Raw genomic sequence first — 22,905 nt, forward strand, 5'->3', positions numbered from 1 at the left:
AAGCACATTCAGTTAATAAACGAAATAAACAGTAGAAACCTAGTTGAAAATTTGCCAAACAACGGTGCAATAGAGAACTAGAACTAGTAACCTGTCATCAAATAATCGACATCCAACTAAAAATGGGCAAATAATCAAACATCAAACTAAAAATGGGTAGGCTAAAGCCCCTTTTAGCAGTGATTGCCATAGCACCAAGCTACAGGAGATTCCCTAACCCAGCCTCGCTACAAATCACACACCTACTCAAGCAGAAATATAATAGACTCAATACTACTCACACCATAGATCCACATAAACTTCGAGCACACCGCACGAATTAGGAATATGAGCATCAATTTTTTTGGCACAGTTCAGGGGAGAGTGAGAAGGCGTGAGTACCTACAGAGTCTGATGAATCACGCACAAAAACCTGAATAATGAAGTGTCTGATCAGTAGAAGGCTGCAAAACAAATGGACTAAATGATGCCTGCATATAAGGAAAAAGAAAAAAAACGACCTATTCAGATAACACCTAGAAAATCAAACAAGACCAGCTAGGATGGCAACGGGGCGGTTTCGGGTCGGATATCCGCGGGTTCGGGTTCGAGGATGATTTCTCACCCACGGTTTTTGGGTTCGGGGCCCCGAAACCAATCGGGTTCGGTTTCGGGTTTAGTTTTTCACCCGTGGATATCCAATGGATATCTGAAATAAATCATTTGGAATTAAAACTCATGTTTTATAATATGCTAATAATAACTTGTTTACTTATATTATTAAATTTATTCTAAGTTGACTCATGAAAATATTTATTATTTGTTGCCTCTTGTTTATACATGTGAATATGTGTATATATATATCATGCATATGTTTATAGAAAGTCCTTATTTCTCTTACTATGTCGCCGTACAAAGCAGTTTTCGAGTATTCATTCGGGTTTCGGGTATCCGCGGGTTCGGTTTTGGGGACGGATTATCACCCAAATCTGTGTTCAGTGCGGCTTTGGGTTTCAATTTCGGGTTTCGGGTTCTAGTGCACAGAGACTCCACCCGATCCGAATCCGCCCCGTTGCCATCCCTAAAGACCAGCAATCTACATACCGGATCTGGGTCAGGGGAGGTGAAGAATCAATAGTGAGCAAAATGCATACAGAGAAAATCAAAACAACGAAATCCAAAATCTCGATCTAGGCCTTGGTGGTCAGCGAACAGGGACTAGAGGAGAGAAGCTCCTTGCAGCTATCAGCAAACGCATCTGCATCTGGAAGACCAAGAAAAGGAGGACGAGTGGGTGTGCTGGAGATCGAGAGAAAGAGAGATAGAGATGCCCTCCATCCTAAAATATTTGCCGTTTTCACTTTTCAAAAAATAACTTTGAAAAAATATATATTAAAAATATTAATATTTATGATACATAATTGATATCATTGGAAAGATCTTTGAATCTAGTTTTTTAATAAATTTATTTAAAAATACCAATGTTGTACATATTTTCTATAAATTGAGTTAAATTTATAACACGAAAACCGAAAACAATAAATAAATTGAGACAAGGGAGGAGAATTTGCAGACATTGGGAATCACGGAGGGAACAGTAGCGGCGGCGCGGAGTTCGATAAGTTAATTGGGTATGGGTTCTTCAAGTGCGGTTTTACACCCAATAACGAAAACGTTTCAGATACAAGAGAACACAAGCAACACAAATATTAAAGCAAATCCAATGGTCCAAAATTCAACAGATTTCAAGGACAAAAATCTGTTGACTGATAAATAGCAAAACTCATAATTATTTATGCAATTTCCCATTTATTCGACTTCAATTGATCTGGTTATTACAGACCTCTTTGAATTGTTACATTACATGTACATGTATGTTCACTTGTGCAAAAAAAAAAGAGAGGATAAAACAAGAAATACCATTCAACAAAAAAAAAAGAGTCAACGGAAAGTAATAAAGCCGGTCAAATTTCTACAGCTTGGTGCGTCGCCGTCAGGACTGAGGCCCTCATCAGCACCCTTCCATGTCCCTCCAGCCGAGGTAGACCAGTCCGGCGAGGTAGTGCGCGTAGGCGCCGGCGATGACGAGCACGTGGAAGAGCTGGTGGCTGTGGCCCGCGAGGTCGAACCGCCCGGGCATCCAGCGCTCGGGGACCCTGGTGGCGTACACCACGACGCCGGCCAGGTAGAAGGCTCCCATGGCCATCTCGTACCCCGTGGTGAGCACGGCCTCCGGGCGATCCCCGAAGACGAGCATCTTGTGCACGATGGGCACCAGGCCCGACATGCCCATGCACGCGAACAGCCCCGCCCGCGCCCACCGCAGCTCGGGCCTCTCGAAGACGGGGAGGAGGGAGACGGCCACGGCGGCGGCGCCGGAGACGGTGATGAAGCCGAGGTAGAGAGCCTGGTAGAAAGGGTGGCACAGGAAGGTGTAGTAGACGAGCGGGTAGAAGGAGGTGACGATGAGCCCCGTGATGCCCGCGTAGTCCAGCCGGAGGAACACGTAGCTGGCGTGCTCCGAGTGGCACGCCAGCAGGTGGCACGCGCTGCTCATCAGCAGGCAGAACATGGCGCCGCTGAGGTACGCGTAGAACGGCCACCGCGGGACACGGCCGTGCCCCGCCGCACCGTCTGACAGAACGGCGGCGGCCTCGGTTTCGACGGACACGTTGCGGAACGCCTTCATTGTCATTGCCAAGACCGCTCCGTCGTCGGCGCTGTAGCTCCTCAGCACCATTGCGTTGCCGGTGATGTTGGCCAGGCCTTTGAACGACGTCGCCATGTGAGGCGACTCGTACTCCGTCGGGACCATCGTGGCGGCGCACACGGTGAGCGCGAGGAAGACGAAGAAGCCGATCAAATGCCTGCAGGAGATGCGATCCGATGAATTAATTAAGCAGCGCCGGCCAGTACGAGGAAACCAACACTGATGCAACACTTACGTCCAGACGTTGATGGTCTCGTTGTGGATGGAGAAGGCGCTGAGGAGAGCCTCCTTGATGGGCCACTCGCTGCGGTAGTGGTCGACGATGAACTCGTTGTGCTTGAGGAACTCCGGCAGCTTGTCGTAGCTGACGAGCTTGCACCTGTGCCCGCAACACCTTCCCTTGGCGCCACCTGTTGCCCCCTTCTTCTTCGTCAGGAGAGGAGACCTCATGGTGGTCTTGGGCGATCCAACAGCACCCGCGTCATCACTCTGGATGGTGGTCGTCTTCTCCAGCGTCACCGTGGAAGCCATTCTCGAGAGTTGACGGTTGTCCTGTGCCACTTGCTTGTTGGAGAATGGAGGAGGTGTGTTTTGCATGCTTGCGCTGGCTTCCTGGGTTTAAATAGGCCGCCACACACAGCCTTTTTGTGTGTGAATATGAATATGAATATTACGGGAGTTTTGTGATGGTGAACCGGTCCGATTAGTGGGACGGCATGTGGGAAATGGGACGAAATTCTATGCGTGGCCACGGTCCAGTTTTTGGCGCGGGTTTTAGTGGAGTGGACCGCCAGACGATCGAGCCGGGTGATGTCAATGTCATGGTGGCTAGTAGTAGCCTAGCACCTGTCCTGTGGTGACGTGGATGTTCGCCTCTTTCGATCGCTGTATAGTGCTACTAGTCAGTGCTGGATTTTCCTTCGATTTTCAGTTGCTGCTGTCCATTTTTCCGCTCGTGGGAAATGAGAACCAGCTTCGTAGTCAGAGTCACGGCCAGGGAGGCGTGGAGGAACTTGCGAGGTACGGTACGGCGAGCACGGCCAGAGTTCACCTTTGGCGGCTTAATAATTTGTTAAGTAGGAATCACCAGGGCACAACCTAACGAGATTCAGCTAGCAAAGGCACGTGAAGCCAACCAGGGCAGCTGCGGGCGCCGAAGCAGAGCCTCGTCAGAGAAACGGAAACGGCGCGGCTGCGTTTGATTGTTGAAGTCAAGAGCTCCGATCCGACGCTTGACATTTGAAAGCAGCAACAATGGCCGGCCGGCCAGCGGTTCTGCCGGCGGCACGCCAGAAATCGCGAGCTGTAATGCAAGCCTAGTCAACATAGGCACCGATGGTTTCGCTGAAAAAATAAGCTGAAACACTGTTCTAGCTGATTTATCGTGAGAGAAAAATATTGTTCCGACTAAAAAAATATATTAAAAAATACGAATTATAAGACAAACAAACAGAATCATAATGAAACACTAAAATGAGGCGCAAGTGGTGGTAGAATCGTCGATCAACCGTATGATTGAACTGAAGTACCCATACCATATACCTTTTCGGAGGATACCTTTCGCGACCTTGTCAAAAGTAGTATCGCTGGCCGCGCCGCCCCCGCAGGGTGGTGTGTGCATGCGGTGGAGCCCGCTAGTGGCTCTAGCTAGGTCTCAGGCGACATGCAGCCTGTTCGTTTCGACTGAAACGATCGTGAATTATTACTGCTGACTGGTTTAGTGTGAGAGAAAAATACTATTTTTATTTATAATCCATGATCATTTACGACAAAATAAACATGTTGATGGTTGGAGAAAGGCCCGCCCGGCCCTGTGTTTCTCCGTTGCCGGTTGACACATCGATACGTCCTATGCGTACGCTCCTATAGCAAAGGAGGAGGTCTCAGTCGTTGTTGTCGATGCGCATCGGTTGGATCTTGGCTCGAGCGCCATACTTCGCGTCGACGTTCTGCATTATTTCATAAGCAGTGGCGACGCCGACGATTAGGCATAGGCGTGTCCTGTTGCGCTGACGATGATACTACTCGGCGTCGGCGAAGCGAGCGGCAGCAATTGGACGAGATTTTTTTGTTGTCAGAAAAATGGTGCGGGCTCTCATCTGGTGGTAACTCGTTGCCCTGTCGCCGTCTCGCCCTGCCGCCGTCGGAGGAGCGGCAACAAATGCGGGATGTCCGTATTGCCTGATTCGTTTGTCGTGGGCGGTACCGACTGCGTGGTTCGGTGCGTGCGAGCACGGACGGGGCGGCAGGCCGGGAGCAAATTTCTATGCCCCGTTCCGGAGTCCACCCCGCTCTATGCCACTGGCCCGATTATGAGCCGTTTGGCAGCGCTCAAAAATCATCTTTCCCTTGACAATCATTCTTGCTAACCTAAATAATAAAAATTCACTCACATACTAATGAAAATCAGTTAAGATGAACCCAAAGGTTGCCTAACGAAGTCATGATGGCAGGCTCAGTTCTAGGTCTTGGGTGTTGAGGGCAATCGATCTTTCCTCGTTACGTTATTTTCAGGTCACACACCATTAGTCTGGTGGTTTGTAATATGTGTTACGAGAGTTTTCTCGTAGATATGTCACGTAATTCATTCATTTTAATAAAAAAGGGGCTATATTCCTCTGTCACACAAAAATCTGTTAAGATCAGTTAACCATTCATATCGGGAGTAAAAAAAACGTTCCACAAGTCTCCATTTAATCCCTGCTATAATCATTTTCACCTACTCCCACACTACTTCCCCATCAGAATCGTCCCATCCAAGAGTAACGGAGCTAGAGGTAAATACTTGTCCAGAAAAACATGCATAGCAATCCAAAACAAACAATGAAGCATACTCCCTCCATTAAAAAAGTCTAAAATTGTCGGGTTCATAAACTCGGGATCCCTCGTAGAACGGCTTCCCAGCAAAGGCTCGATCCAGCACACAACGTTGCGCAAACTCATGGGCCGGCCCAAATACCTAAACGACAGGCCAGAAGGACGATCCAATCTCTGACCGGAAGGCCTGACCGAGGAGGAACGACGCCCGCTTCGAACTCCGGCCCACCTCTCCGACCGGAAGGCCTCGCTAAGGAGGAACAACGCTCGCTTCCGACTCCGGCCCGCCTCTCCGACCGAAAGGTCTGGCCAAACACCACTTCCGACTCTGACCCGCGTCTCCGACCGGGGATGCATCGAACCCCTGCTTATAGCTCTTCTCCGACCGGGACAGTCGGAGCCGACTGGACCAACCGACCAGGGACGCCCGCTCGATGAGGACCAGAAAACGGACAGAGAAAGTAAGGCAGGACACTCAAGTCAACCGCAATACCGAGGACCGTACCCTGTACACCTGCAGGACAGTACCAACAGGGCATGTCAGAAGGGTACCCTGCAGCCTTTCTGGCATGTCAGAACCCAAGCAGTGTTGTGGGCGTCGATATTTGCCCTATAGTGTTGTGGGCGCCATCAACTCCCATACCAGACAAACACGGTAAGGCTCTCCCCACATGCCTCTAGGCATCAACAGTGTTGTGGGCGTCGACATTTATCATACCAGGCGAACATGGTAAAATCTCCTACACGCCTCTAGGCATCAACAGTATGACATGCACCGACGTCTGCCATACCAGAAGAAGACGACACAACCTTCCACATGCATCTGACATTAACAGTGTTATAGACGCCTACAATCATCTTGTACCCGACGGCGTGGGCAACAAGACTTAGCATATGTACACTCTCCCTCTCTCACTTGTAAGGCAATCCCCTTCATCTATAAAAGGGGATGCACTCTCCCCCAACCATCAGTTCACTTACATTGATTCACCATTTGCTAGCTTTAGACACTCTAAAGCTACACAGAGCGCATGCTCGAACACTTAGCACATAGCGAAGCTCCTGTCACTCTTGGCCCTTCAGACCAGAGTCCGACCGGACCTCTTGCACCCCCCATCTTACTCCCTTCCGTTTGTAACCCCACAACAAACTTCAAGCACCTAGGCTTAGGAATAAAGTCACCGACTAACTCAAACTGGACGTAGGGCACGTTGCCTGAACCAGTATAAACACTGTGTCATTGAGTGCTAGGCCACATCCGATCACAACGTACAACAAGACTATAAATATTTACGTGTTGGTCACTTTCTGCACCGACAGTTGGCGCCGTCCGTGGGGAAGACGCTATACGTTCACACTTTTTGGTCATCGGATGGCTCACTTTCCCACCATCCTCGCCATCGCGGGCTCAAGCGATACGACTCGCTTCGTTTCGCTGAAGTTTCCTGCACTCCCACCCGTTGGGATGTGGGTTCCTCCAATCTTCCAACCGTCCCAGGCCTTCCTCTTCAGAAGCCTAGACTTCAATGCCGACCGGCTCAACGTACTACACCTCCGCGAGGAGGCACTCGTTCCGACGCCCGTCGGGGGGTGCCCTCCATCGGGTCTAGGACACCAAACGACTTCAACGATGAGGTGCCTGTGCTTCATTCTGAGTAAACACTCTGCTCAAACCCTGTTGTGAGTAATGTACATGTTGTTGTTTACTCGCTATTTACTATCTTTCGCCGATTATCCGGAGGGACTACGTTGTTCGCACCGCAACCATCGTACGACCGGTTCCCCTATGGCCTCGCATCCTCCACGGACGCGTATGCTTGGGGGCTCTGAAGGACGCTGCCACCACCCCCTCTCACATCTGAATTAATTGGAATGGCGAGCTATGCTCCCACTACTTTCCACAAACTCCTAGATGACGAGGTAGAGAGCGATGGCTCCAGCATGAGCGACATGACACCAAGCCATCGTCTGTCCTAGGAGTGCGCTATGGCAGACGCTCCGGGATAGCCGCTAGTGGTGGTGGAGCCCTTACAGACTCATACCCCTCCGGACCCTCGTGTAGGGGCCCTCGCGCTTGCACGAGAGCACGGTGAGGAGCTATGATAATGGTGGTAGAACCAGTCACCACCTACGCCAGCGCACTCGGTACAGCATGTTGCGCCCCAGCGCGTAACCCTGTGAGCGGCGCCTGGGGTCGCGCCCGCTAGGTCCAGCGCGACATCATGGATGAGGGGAACGATCCCCCACAGTTCGCTTGGGCTAGCCAAAACATCACCGCTGTGGCAATGCTTTTGCATGGCGTTCCCAAGCCCGTCGACCCCTAGGAGCGAGTAGTCCACTGGAACCTCCGAGCGCTGGTGGAAGCCGCTGCCATTCAATAGGCGGAAAGCTCCACATCGCGACTCCAACTCACAGCCTCTCTCCCCACCAGAGGGGTGGGGACGCACCAGACAGATCGCTCCATCCGCTCACCGCTACAACCACCAAGCACGGCACAAGAGGCCGCAGCTGCGCTGTGGTCCAACCCGACGCCTGCTCCACACTGAGCGCCGGTGTGTGAATAGCTCGGTCCAAACCAAGACGCTCGCAGCGTCATCAGCATCCGGCATCAGGCCTAATATGATGATGACATCCATCGAGTGATAGTGAGGGCAGGCGACACGAGACCTAGCCGGACCATCGAGGGGAGCGGTGAAACACGCCCCAGGCATGGTCGCCGGCCAGACAACCAGAGTCCTAGCCCGGATTGCCTAGGACCATGGTGCTTTGGCCGATGCATCCAGAGAGCGATGTTCCCACAGCACTCCTGACCGCCCGCCAACGTTGCCAAATACACTGGGGAGATAAACCCTAGTATATGACTCGAAGATTTTTGGCTCGCCTACCGAGCCAGAGGGGTGGATGATGACCATTTTATCATTCAATGTCTCCCCATCATCGTGGGGAACATGTTCGAGCATGGCTCAAATTCCTCTCGCATGACAGCATCCGCGACTAGACGGACCTCAAGAGGGTCTTTGTCAGGAACTTCCAGGGGACGTATGTTCGCCCTAGGAACTCCTAGGACCTCAAGAGCTACCAGCAGGAGCCCAACAAGTCCCTATGGGATTACATCTGTAGGTTCTCCCAATGATGCAACTCCCTCCCTGATGTCGTCGATGCGGACGTCGTCAACACATTCTTCTCCAGGACAACCTACGAGTCCCTGATCCACAAGCTTGGCTGCCTGAAGCCTTGTACCACCCACGACCTGCTCGACGTCGCCATGAACCACGCCTCTGGCGAGGAGGTGGTTGGAGCAGTCTTTAATGGAGGCTAGGACAAAGGCAAGACCAAGTACGAGGACCAAGATGAGGTCCTCTCCATGTAGAGGGGTAAGAAGAACAAAAAAGATTGGTGCCGACCGACCAACACCGTGTTGGTCACCGCAGCTGATCGCGTGGGCAAATAGCCCCAGCAGGGCCTACCTAACCACTTCAACAAGCTCATGGATAGCCCATGCACCAACCGTGCCTACCCCATCAAACACCTCTATAAAGACTACGAGCTCCTCAAACATTTCCTCCGATAGGCCGATGGGCCAAAAGAAGGAAATGACAAGGAGGCGGCAGCCAAGAAGGGAGGTACGGTAGGCAATGATGGGGACAACTTCCTTGACCTCGAGCAATGCATCATGATCTTTGTGGGATCTGACACCATTTGCTCCAAATGTCAGCACAAGGTACGCTACAGAGAGGCATGTGCCGCCGAGACGGTCGTCCCCTCCTTCCTTAGCTGGTCGGAATCTCTGATCACCTTTGATCAGAGGGACCATCCCTCCCACATCGCTAGACCAGGATGCTACCCGCTCGTCATCGACCTCATCATCCGCAAGAAGCGCCTCACCAAGGTGCTGATGGATGGAGGCATCGGCCTCAACATCCTCTACGTCGACACCCTCGATGCCATGCGTATCCCCTGGTCGGAACTCTGCCCAGCGGGCTCTCCGTTCCATGGTGTGACCCTAGGAGCACAGGCATACCCGCTTGGGCAAATCAACCTGCCCATCATGTTTGGCAACCGAGCCAACTTCTGCTCGAAGGTCATCACCTTCGAAGTGGTGGACTTCCTGGGGTCCTACCAAGCCATCTTGGGGCGGCCATGCTATGCCAAATTCATGGCGATCCCCAACTACACCTACCTCAAGCTAAAGATGCTAGGACCGAACGATGTCATCACTATGGGCAGCACCTTCTCACACGCCTTCATGTGCGACCTTGAGCATTTCGAGCTTGCCACTGCCGTCATCAACTCGTCCGAGCTCCCATGGCTCGGGGAGTCATCGACCCCAGTAGTCCTAGACTGTAACAAACCAACCTCCTCGATGGCCTTCCATCCACTCGAGGAAACCAAGACGGTGGGGATCAACCCCCACTGACCCACCCAAAATGTTGCGAGTCAGGACCTAGCTCCTAGCCAAATAGGAATACGAGCTCGTCGACTTCCTGCGCGCCAATCATGATGTCTTCACATGGAAACTAATGGGGATAGGGATCCTGATCTTCCATTAGGTATAGGTAACTATCATTGTGGTGGAGAATGACACACCGATCTGGCTTTAGATTGAACCCTGCAATTTTAGCACCACAACTCCTCTGGTTATCAATTGAGACACGTATTCAGTTGACCTCACCAAGAAGGATAATCCTTGCCCGCGCAATGAAGAACACAAGCAAGAACAAGAAAGAAAGCAACCAAATTGTAGAGGAATGATTAATCTTACGAAGTTAGGGTCTCACAAACCGATGAATGGTGAAACTGTTCTTGACAGATTAATTTAAGCAAAACCTAAAACCTAATGATGGTGGCAGCATATGATTATAAAGGTCTTAGGGTCATTGCCTACCTTGGACGCACCACCTAATGGGCCCAAACATGATACATGGTCCAACGGACCAAAAGACGGTGTCATAGCACCCTGGCAGATTTTGGTTGCTGACTTGTTTCGATGATTCCTGTTGATTCTGATGGCCTTTTGATGTGAGACCACTTGGATTGGCTTCCTTATCAAATTAGCTTTCAACACCTCCACCTCTTCCTCTAAGTGCCTCATGACCCTCTCCAATGTTCCTAAGCAAAATAACATTATTAGGTAGTAGTCTATTCTCAAAAGTATGAAAAAGATCGCTTAAGAATGAGCTCACCTCTAAATTGAGTTGATGCATGCGAGCTCGGGTCATTGGACCTTGCATGATGGTTGGAGGATCAATGGGTACATCTAAAGGAGTGATGTCCTCATTAGAAACCTTCTAACAAGTTGGACATACCGCGAGAGGTCGTCGAGCACGCACTAAGTCTCATCCTAGGCTCAAAGCCCGACAAGCAGCGCCTGCGTCGCTTCGACGACAAGAGGTGCAGGGCCATAGGCGAAGAGATAGCCAAACTCCTAGCAGCTGGATTCATCAGAGAGGTATACCACTCTGACTTGCTTGCCAATCCTGTTCTTGTTAAAAAGAAGACTGGGAAATAGAGAATGTGCGTTGATTATACTGGCCTCAATAAAGCGTGTCTGAAGGATCACTTTCTTTTGTCGCGCATAGATTAGATAGTCGACTCTACCTCAGGATGCGAGATTCTCTCCTTTCTAGATGCCTACTCGAGCTATCACCAGATCACGATGAAAGAGTCCGATCAGCTCGTAGCCTCATTCACCACTCCGTATGGTTCGTACTGCTATGTAACCATGCCTTTCGGTCTGAAGAACGCTGGCGCCACTTATCAGCAGTGCATGCAGCAATGTTTTGCCGATCAAATTGACCCGCTCGACCAACCTAATCAGGTCGACTGGCCAAAACCAACCATCGCCGTCTATGTTGATGACATAGTGGTCAAAACAGCTCAAGCTTGCGACCTGATCACAACCTTGGCTGCAACATTCACGAACCTCTAAAGGTTCAACATCAAGCGGAATCCCAAAAATGTGTTTTTAGGGTTTTGAAGGGGAAGCTGGTTGGATACATTCAGTTCGAGCGCGACATCAAGGCCAACCCTAAAATGATCACAGCCATCTCCGACATGGGCCCTATGCAACATCAAGGGCATACAAAGTCTCACCAGCCGTCTGGCTGCCCTGAGCCAATTCATCTCCTAGCTCAGCGAATGGGGGATGCCACTCTACAAGCTCCTCAAAAAGACAGACGCCTTTATCTAGATTGAGGAAGCTTAACAGGCTCTAGAGGGCATCAAAGCATCATAGACATCGGCTCCAATCCTCGTTGCTCCCGAACGGGGAGAACCCCTCCTCCTCTATGTTGCAGCGAGCGACCATGTGGTGAGCGCCGCCTTGGTCGTCGAAAGGGAGGAGCCGGGACACCACCTTAAGGTCTAGCGACCCATATACTTCATCAGGGAGGTACTCACCAACCCCAAGGTTTGGTACCCCTAGGTGTAGAAACTCATATACGCCATGCTTATGGCGACCCAAAAGCTCATGCACTACTTCACCGACCATGAAGTTGCGGTCGTCACTTCATACCCACTCAAAGACATCGTCCGCAACCATGGCGCTGTAGGACGAATCTCTAAGTGGGCACTTGAACTCCTGGGCCATGACATTAGGTATATCCCCCTTACCGCTATTAAATCTCAGGCTCTCACGGAATATGTCGGCGAATGGACGGAGGTCCAGCTACTGACCCCGGATGTCACCCACGAGTATTTGATAATGTACTTCGATAGGTCCATAATGGTGCCTGGCTCAGGGGCTAGAGTGGTTCTGATCTCCCCAGACAGGAGTAGGCTTCGCTACGCCATCCATCTCCTTTTCTTGGCCTCAAACAACACCACGAAATATGAGACCCTCATCAACGGGCTACGCACCCCCATCGAGCTCAGCGCTACGTGACTCTACGCTCACGGCGACTCAGAGCTGGTCATCGATCAGGTCTTGAAGGAGTCTCCTGCAAAAGCCCCCTCATGGCAGCATACTACTAAGAGGTGCACAAGCTCGAGGACAAATTCTAAGGGATCGGGCTGCATCATGTCCCCCGAAAGGACAACAATGCCATTGATTTTCTTACAAAATTGGTCGCTAGGCGAGATCTGTCTCCAAGCAGGGTCTTCATCAACGATGTCCATGAGCCATTCGCCTGCATCCTAGAAGGTTCGATCCAGACACACCCCGATGCCAACCCGGCGCTCGAGGGCTCTGACCCCGACGCCAAACCGGTGCCCGAGGGCTCTGACTCTGGTGCCTTGTAGCACCTGGTTTTAAAGACAAAACCAGATACACACTATATATGAGCCCAGGAAGTCAAATCTCACATATAGCCACAAATAAGGATAATATCAAGAGACAATACTTATTACATAACATATTAGTGAAAAGAAAATAATCTCAGAGTAAAGACAGCGGAAAGTTGACTCTGATCTTCTGGCAAAGACTCTAAATCCACAGGGTTGACTGACTGGTTGACCACAAGCCTAACTCCTCCAAACCAGCAATCTGGTACCCATCTAAGATTTTTATCCAATGTATAGAAAAGTAAAGCAAGCATAAGTACATGTCGTACTTAACAATTATATCATGGGGTTCATGAGGCTCAAAAGGCTGACACTGGTTTACTGCGATTAGCTTTAATAGATCATCTTTTTAATCAATTGAGTGGCAAAGAATTTATCATTCCCACAAACACATGATCAGGTAAACATGATAATGTATAGCATAAACAATCAATTATTAGCATCATCATTATCCATTAGTGATCATCTCTATTCCATAAGGGTCCAAGGCCACTCGTGTCCATGAGCACGGCCGTTATAATAGTTTTACACTCTGCAGAGGTTGTACACGTTCACTATGAGTCATGATTTACCCTTTCACCCGAGGTAGCTAATCTCTTGACCCACTTCCAAGGAAGGTCGAGAGGGTTCACTATGAAGCCTTTCAAAGGATTCGTCTAACAAGTTAGGACCGCTAGGCATATGTGGCCCATCTCTAGGGGTGGCACGCGTGGGCATCGCAGCACGATACACACTTCCTAGTAGCAAAGGAAACATACCCTATGCCTTAAAGGTAACCACTAACAAGCTAGAAAAGATCCTTATACTGAGTTAAAGCCAGAGCCATATGGCCCTCATAACTATACTGTAAGTCCTGGATGATCGCTTATAGATAAGTCCTTAGGGAGAGGAATCTGAAGCATATAAACACTCCAGCCCCCTGTTTCCATGTTACTAAAAAGTCATGTTTTAATGTTTATTGCATATACCATTAGTCAAGTTACAAGATCATGGTTTTGATTAAGCACTAGCAAAAACTATCCTATGCAATATCCCAAAGGTATCAAGGTACAAGTTATCAAATATCTAGGATATCCTATTTGGCAAACAAGGTAGACACATGCAATATGAATTAAGTGGTTAAATGTGAATAGGTAACAAGGATAATCCCATGCTATACTTACCTTACACACTGATCCTTTGGTAAGCTTTATTCTTCGATGTCCTTCTTCTTCTTCTAGATCACCACGTGTATCTCACCGACTGAACAATCGTAGAACACCATACAAACATCCATACACATACATGCATAGCATACAGTTACATCTATATCAGAACAGTACACCAATCATAAAAAATAAGTGAAAGAGATTGAAATACGATTCTACGCATCGCTATGAACACACAGTCGCGAGGGACACGCTAATCGAAGCTACGGTTGAAAAGTTACAACTACCGAGAGATTTGCTTAATACGTGGAAAAGAAAACTATAGGCTTCATTTATGTTAACTATATGAATTCATATACAAAAGATATTTTATAAACAATATGGATTGATTTAAGTCAATTTTAGATTTAAATTATAAAACAAAAGTAACACAAATTATATTTTATGTATAAAACTCACTTGCCTAATCATTAATCAAGATATGATTTAAACCACGTTATTTCAGAAATATCAATATAGTAAACACTATTACTAACATGTAGATCTCATCGTTACGAAACAAACGCAACTTGAACGGACTATTTCAGAGTTAAAACAAATAAATTATGATTTAAACAAGTTTTACTATAGTTAGATAATAGATTAAATATACCCATGAATTTGAAATAGTGGAAACATGCCTAATAGTTGTATAAACATGTAGAATACATAAATATGATCCTAACGCAATTCGAACGGATCAAATCTGACTTAAAACGCAAAAATTACGCATGAAATAAGATTTAGTGGCATTGCTGTAAATATTTGAACTCATTTTTGAATTAAAACAATTAAAATTCTGAATTTAAATGTATTTTGGACTGGGCATACTATTTCTAGAAAACACAGGGTCTAAAGTGAATAAAAATATGACTGAAATGTATTTATTTTAAACTGTTATGGATTGCGGGTTTATTTCTAAAAATTGCAGGGGCTTTTCTGCAAGATGCGCATGGCTTTGACCGCGGGTTGACTACGATGCTGACTAGACAGCCACATGGCAGTCGTGGACTGGTGTGGTTTGCCATGCGTTCGGTGGACGCGGTGTGCTGGCGCCATGGACCACGTCCACGAGTCCACGGTGGACCAGTTACTAATCCAATCGGTGCATTCTAATCTCAGCCGTTCAGACGAAACCGATGGTGCAGCTTGATCGGGAGATCCTTCGGCGAGCCTGCCTTTGCCAGCGGCGAGCCGAGCTCAGCGGCGGTCGTCGGGATGGTGCTCAGGACTCCCATGATCGAAACAAAGAGCACAGGGATGATCTACGGAACATGGCGAATACGGTGAAGGCGCTACCGAGGCGAGGGAACACGGTGGGGTGGCTTTCCATGGCGGCGCCATGGCTGGTGGGTCAGCAACTCGCTGCTATGACATTTTAGCATGCTATTTCATGAACAGAGGGCATGGGGAGGATGAGTGGCTTCCGGGGAGGCTCCGAAGCGAGTCGTCAACGGCGGTGGTGGCTGGAGAGAGAGGAAGATGCGCGGGTGAGGTGAATCCGATCGAATCGTGACCAAAAGCAAGATATGGAGGTACCTATGGGCGTGGGGGAGTATGGCGGTGCTCATGGACGCGTTGACGTCGTTGAATCAGCATCGGAGCAGCGGCTATGGGGCAGTGGTGGCGATTGGAGTGGTGAACAGGGGAAGGGGCAGAGGGAAGGGGAGAAGGAGGGGTGCGACTCGGCTTTATAGATAGTGGGGCTGCGGCGTACAAGGAAGGGGAGCAGGGGGCACTGAGGTGATTGGTCGCTTTCCTTGCGGGAGAGCCGACGCCGACGACTTGCCAAGTTTGGCCGCGCCATCGTCGGGGCAAGGAAAGGAAGGCATGTGCATGGGGAAGGAAAGGGAAGAAGGGGGAAAGGGATGTGGCCGGCTAATGAGCGGGACCCGCGGGCAGTGAGGGAGAAGAACGAAGCGCGTGCAGCGGCAAAGGCCGAACGCGTGCGGGTGCGGGTGACTAACTGGCGAGGCTAGTGGAACAGTGAGAGGGAGAAGGGGTTTGCGGGCATAGGCGCACAGGGCCAGCGGCGCTGTGGGCAGGCCGAGCAAAGTGGCCGCCTAGCTGGGCCGCGTGGAGCAGACCGGGCGCGTGCGGAGCGGGCCAGTGTGGGAGGAAAAGAGGAAGAAGGGAGGGCGGCTGGTGGCTAGGCCTCCAGCAGGCCAAGCCGGGGCGGGCTGCGCGAAAAAAGGGTGGGCCTTCGGGCCAAATGAGGGAGAGGAGTTTTTCTTCTTCTTTTTTTTTCAATTCAAAATCTTTTTTCCTTTTTAGTTTTCAAAGCGAATTCAAATGTAAACTAAATGCAAATTCAAATAGAGTTTGAACATACTTTTCATCTCAAATATAAATGAGCAATTTTGGTAAGTTTCAAAAATAAACTTTTCCATTTTTTTAAATCCTCTTATTTTCAAATTTTCTTTTCTTTTATTTCAAAGCCATTTTAATTTCATTTCAAAAGCATTTTAACCATTTTTGACTTTTCAATTAAAACCACTCAACTAATAAAATCAAATGCAATGGCATGTATGCATCAAACATGTTGCTACCTTATAATGAATTTTAAATTAATGAAAAATTTTATTTTCCTATATTTCATGAGCACAAAAATTCCAACTTAAATCATTTTAACTCTATTTTAAAAGAGGCAATTTTTAGGGTGTTACATGCCTCCATGATGACGTCGCTCGCCAACGTCGCTGTGTTGGCGCTCGATCAAACCAACCAGCGAGCGCTGCTACTCGCTTATCTCCTCGAGGAGGTTCTCCCACCTGAAAGGATTGAAGCTTGATGGATTGCTCGACGTGCCAAGACATTCATCGCCATCGGTGATGAACTCTACAAGTGAAGTCCATCGGGGGTACTCATGAAGTACATCCCTACCAACCAAGGGAAATAGCTCCTCCTCGAGGTCCATGCCAGAATTTGCGGACATCACGTGGCCTCATGGTCGCTGGTCGGAAAAGCCTTTCGCCAAGGTTTTTACTAGCTCACCGCACTAAGAGATGTAGAGGAGGTCGTCCGCAAGTGTGAGGAATGCCAGTTCTATGCTCGGCAAACTCATCTGCCAGCATAGGAGCTCCAAACCATCCCCATCACCTGGTCATTTGTGGTCTGGGGCCTCGATATGGTAGGACCCCTTAAAAGGGCCTGGGTGGCTTCACTCACCTGCTCATAGCGGTCGACAAGTTCACCAAGTGGATAGAGGGCAAGCCCATCACCAACATCTGCTCGAAAGAGGCGATCAAATTCTTCCTCGACATCATCTACCGGTTCGGCGTTCCTAACTGTATCATCACTGACCATGGAACTAACTTCACCCGGAAGAAGTTCCTAGACTTCAGTGATGGATATGGTATCAGGATCGACTAGGCCTCGATCGGACATCCATGTACTAACGGTCAGGTCGAGCGTGCCAATGGCATAGTCCTCGAAGGACTTAAGCCACGCATCTTCGACTGACTCAACCAGTACGCTGGGCGATGGGTTGTAGAGGTCCCAACGATCCTCTAGAGCCTGAGAACAACCCCAAACTAATCCACAGGGTTCACACCCTTCTTCCTAACCTATGAAGCCAAAGCAGTGCTGCCCTCTGACCTCGACCACGGCGCCCTAAGAGTGAAGGCTTTCGACCATGACCGAGCTACGGAGGCTCAGCAAGACACTGTCGACCTACTCGAGGAGGCCCACGAGATGACCGTCATCTGCTCCGCTCGCTACCAGCAAACTCTCCGTAGGTACCATGAAAGGAAGATCAGGGGGAGGATCCTCAAAGTCGGTGATCTCATACTCCGGAGGGCCAAATCAACGAAGGAGAAACACAAAGTCTCTCCACCATGGGAAGGTCCCTATACGGTGACCGAGGTGAACCGATCGGGCGCCTACCAACTGAAGGATGACAATAGCAACATTCTCACCAACAATTAGAACATTGAACAACTACATCATTTTTCCCCTAAATGTAGTCTTACTATTTTTGTTCAATGCTTGCTCCTATAAAGCACCCTAGCCTAAACATTTTTGGCCCAGGTCACTCGGGGGCTCTATGAGGGTACAATACCACCTCTCTTTTTTAATATCACATGGTAAAAACTTTTTGCCCGAGCAAAAGGGCGTTGCCCGAACAAAAGGGCATTCCATTCCTACGTGACTTTGTTTCTACTCCCAACCGAGCGCACCCCGCCTCTACCTATGGTTACAAGCAGCTAAACCTCGCGGGCCACGCCCGAGTTCTTAAAGTTGCAGCCTACGGAATGAATGGGCAGGTGCAAAAAAGAAAGGATAAAAACAAAGCTATGCTAGGATAAAAAAACAAGGAACAAATAGTGATTTTATCACAAAGCAGAACTAATGTATTCATTGATACAACAATTGTTTCACATGGGGGCTCCCCCACGAACTTATTGATTACATTTGCTGACTACTTCTCCAAATGCTACTGTGGCCACTCAGCGGCATCAACTGATGCCAAAGGTGAGGCAATGACACATGCCACCAGAAATAACCACCACCGTAAGGGCCCCACCTGGTTTCGCTCCCTCGACTTTGGCGAGCGCAATGGGTACCTCAAGAGCATTGCACCCATAGATGATCAGCAAAAGAGCATGGAGCTTTGGACCTTCTCATGCAGTCGAGACAGCTCCTAGGCAGCAATGCTGCCCACCGAAATATGGCCACCGTGGCTGGAGGATGTCTCATCAAACTCTATAAACTAGCCGACCTGAGTAGCTGCAAGAGCGAAACCCTCCACCGACGCGGTCCTAGGCGACTTCCCCTCCAACAAGGCTCGCCTGGTGAAGATCCGTTGGAAAGAGTCCATGTACAGCTCCATCTCGAAGAAGGCCTCGTAGACGGTGATGAAACCGGTGACATGCGGCACCCCAATCGGATTGAGGTGCTGTAGCTCCAGGCCTCACTCATCAAGGAGTCCATGCAGGATCCAGCGCTCCACTTCCTTCAGTGGAAGCCACCCCTTCTTGACGAAGGCGGCCAACACCGCCTCGAATGGCCTCTAGCTCAACATTGCGCTCTTGATTCATGAATGGATCTGTGAGTTCTCCCCCTCACCTACTCTCTATCTCTCACTAAAGAACTACGGTGGCACACAAACACTCTTAGCAAGAAGGAAGAAGGAGGAGAGGCGGTAGATGGAGAATAGGTGAATGAATGGGACGAAAGCCCTCTCCCTTCCCCTATTTAAGCAGGAGGTGCAACAATTAAGGAAAGGTGAAAGGTTGGGGCGAGAAACCCTCTCCCTTCCCCCATTCAATGCAGATGGGATACGAAGGGATGTGCCCTGACCGATGGGACAAACCCTACCTAATGAGACGACGCCTGGTCAGATAGAACATGTCCTAGGTATGGCCCACCACTATAGTACACTGGGCCCAAGAAACAAGGTGCAACTGCACGCAGGCGGCTCTCTACCTTCCTTGGCGGGACTTGGGAAGGCCCAACTATGGGATCTTCACCCAGGAGAGACCAACGGGCTTCCTGAGTCGATCGGATGGCTCAGGAAAACGCTGATAGGTACAGAGCAGAGGGATGCCCCATGTGGGCCATGGCGACTCTATCACAAATGATGAGCGCGGATCCCGGTCAGACATATACGATAGGAGCTCCTCAAACCCCATCACTCGAGTCATCAAGGTAACATTACCAACCCCCACTATTTCTTTATATGAATATTCATTCATCCATGCACGCATTCATTCATTCCATACATCTGAAGCATCACATATGCAGTTAAATGCATCACAACGCTCTGTGTTGCATCATGAAGGGGCAATTGCCTCATTCAACATCAGCAACGACCGTCGGGGTTCGAAGGCTGACCCACAAAGGGCTTGAGGCCACCCCGTGTCAAACGGAGCCAGGGGAGAAAACACAGATGAGCCCCCAAGCGGCCCACGCCTAGTTTGCTCTAAAGTAGATAGGGTCATCTCAACCTTCTTATTCGATCCTAACCTCAAGCCATGCCCACAGAATCTCCATCGAGGGGAGGCTAGCGGGCCACCTGGGTCGTTCTTTGGAATGACCTAGGCATCTACTAGGTTGTGGGTTAAGGAGCCGTGGAATGCCATATGAGGGCTGTGCTGACCCTGTCACAAACAATGGACCCGAATTTCACTCGAATGTGCCTGTTAGCGAGCTCACCGAGCGCATCACTCGAGCTATCGAGGCAAGTGACATTAGCTCAGCCCTTCCAGTTGCGAGAAACCATGGACGGGGTAACGCATGAAAACTCAACCTAACCCCTACCAAGCCCAACGGTGCTCAGGGGCTCCAGACACCCTAAACCGCCTCGACTGTGCCCGATGCTAGGATCCATGACTCCATCTCGCCCAATCCCTAAACTGCGTCGACTGCGCCCGACATTAGGAGCCATGACTCTGTCTCACCCGATCCCTAAACTACCTCGGCTATGCCCGATGCCAGGATCCGTGACTCCATCTCGCCCGATCCCTAAACTACCTCGGCTGCGCTCGATGCTAGGATCTGCGACTCTATCTCGCTTGATCCCTAAACTACCTCGGCTACGCCCAATGCCATGATCCACTACTCCATCTCGCTCGATCCCTAAACTGCCTCGGCTACGCCCGATACCAGGATCCGCGAGTCCATCTCGCCCAATCCCTAAATTGCCTCAGCTGCGCCCAATGCTAGGATCTATGACTCTGTCTTGCTCGATCCCTAAAACTGCTTTGGCTGCACCTAGGATCTACAACTCCATCTCGCCTGATCCGAAAACTGCCTCGGCTGCGCCCGATGCTAGGTGATGTAGACAAGGCCTGATCTTCTAAAAGGTATAATAGAGTCGATTGGTGGAGACTCGCTATTCATGATCTAGGCTTCGAACCAAGACTAATTTGGACCCCCGCAACCATTACACCACTGCTCCATTAGTTATCAACCACGTGAACGCAGTTGACCTCGCCGAGAAGGCTTTCCTGCAAGCGAATCGAGAACACAAGCAAGAATATGATGAATGCAATCTAAAATTGCAAATAAATATGAGGCTTATGATAATGAGAAGGAGTTCAAGTCTTTATTCGAAAGAACTAATCACCGTAGGCGAACAAGATCAAGAACTGGGGCCCTAGTTCACAGCAAGTAGCCTTGGCGGCACAGTTGCAGCAAAACGATATTTGTTTCATGAGGAAATCAAGAAGTAAACAAAACTCAAACCCTAAGAAGAGTGATGCCTACTAATTATAGAGTCTTAGATGTCACCCCCTTGGACATGCCCCTAATGGGCCTAAACACGATACACGGTCCAACGGACCAAAAGATGGGTATCGCAGCACCCTAGCAGATTTTGGACGCTAACTTGTTTCAATGGTTTCGGTTGATTCCGAAGGACTTTTAATGTGAGATCACTTGAATTGGCTTCCTTATCTAATTATTTTTCCATCCATATGTGGATATTCGAAAACGGAGCACGAACGTGCCCGTGTGACCAGTTTTATGACAGACTGGTCCTGGAACCCGAGATGGGCTCCAACTTCAATTGGACTGGGCCTCCACCATGAGAAAGATGAATTAGATGCCCATGCTAGACCTCCTCCTCTCTTTGGCTTGTATGTGATGGAGTGATATCTTCATCATCCTCCCTTTCTTGAATTGAAGTCATCCTCGACTAAAGTAGATCGTCTCCTCCATTGGATGACAGCAACGATGGCTCCAGAAGAAGACGTTCATCTTGGCCCCCAATCCTTCGCAAAGGTAGCTGCCATGGTGGCCTCCTTGCTGGGAATTCATCCTCCTTCTCCTATAAAATGTTAGTACCAACAAGAGGCATAGCACTAGAAACAGGACCAAGTGAACATATAGGCGATGTACAAGTTAAAGCATAACATGGTTCATCATGATCAGCAAGAGTAGATTTAAAAGCAAATAAAACTTCTTTCATGTTACTTAATGGTTCATTTGCTGGTTTGCTAGAGTCTTTATCATGGCCTTTCTTTTTCTTTTCAGCAAGTTCTTTTTCATATTGCATAATTTGAATAGGAGTTAAAGGAAGTAAAGCAATGGTCTTTCCTTTAAACATAAAAGTATATCTATTTTGCCTATCATGATGTACAACATTATTATCATATTGCCATGGGTGGCCTAACAAAAGTGAACATGCTTGCATAGGCACGACATCAAAATCAGCATAATCATAGTATGATTTGATAGAAAAATGCACACGAGTAGATTGTGTTACCTTTGCCTTACCAGTATTGTTGAACCGCTGAACATGGTATGAATGTTGAAGAGCACATGTAGATAAACTAAGGGTCTTGACAAGCTCAAAACTTACCAAGTTATTGCTGCTCCCTCCATCAATTATAGCACGAACACGGAAATTATTGACAATGAGGAACATTTGAAACAAATTATGGTGTTGTAGCTTGTCTACTGGCTCAACTTGTGTACTCAAAATATGCTGAACAAGGATTGATTTGTAGTCTACAGTGCATGTCACATTATCAATTACTTCATCAGGATCTTCAGCAACATCAGGATCTTTAGCACTATCCACAAATTTATCTGCATAAAGATTAGTTGCAAGTGCAAATTCATTCTTTTTATCACTAGCACTAGCATACCCACCATCATCAGTAGCAAAATATGCGCGTTTGCTGGGGCATTCTTTAGCAATATGTCCCATGCCCTTGCAGCGGTGGCAAATGACTTTAGAAGAGCTGCTAGAGGAAGGTATAGTAGATCCACTGGAAGAAGGTGTGATAGGAGAACTCTTCTTTATAGGCACTGGTGGTGTCTACAATTAGAAAATTTACTCACCTCGGTTGGATGTGAAGGAGTGGACGGAGTCGTGGAACACCTAGGTTGTCGTCCCTATACTTTCCTTTCAGCTTTAAGAGCATAATAATATAATTGGGAAAATCTAGTCCATTCTTTATAGTCAAGAACATCATGTATGTC

The 22,905-nt window shown here is 48.8% G+C and overlaps 1 protein-coding gene across 1 annotated transcript; it reads right to left on the reverse strand.

Annotated features, from left to right (window-relative positions):
* Window positions 1–1,861: 1,861 nt before the first annotated feature.
* On the reverse strand, window positions 1,862–3,220 carry LOC136505111 (heptahelical transmembrane protein 4-like). Its single transcript, XM_066500212.1, has 2 exons — window positions 2,925–3,220; window positions 1,862–2,846 (listed from the first exon to the last, which is right to left on the reverse strand). The coding sequence occupies exons 1-2, from the start codon at window positions 3,218–3,220 to the stop codon at window positions 1,991–1,993; spliced, it is 1,152 nt and encodes a 383-aa protein (XP_066356309.1). The 3' UTR covers window positions 1,862–1,990.
* Between the last annotated feature and the right edge of the window lie 19,685 nt (window positions 3,221–22,905).

The sequence above is a fragment of the Miscanthus floridulus genome, chromosome 1 (assembly GCF_019320115.1).
Source record: "Miscanthus floridulus cultivar M001 chromosome 1, ASM1932011v1, whole genome shotgun sequence".
Taxonomy (NCBI): domain Eukaryota; kingdom Viridiplantae; phylum Streptophyta; class Magnoliopsida; order Poales; family Poaceae; genus Miscanthus; species Miscanthus floridulus.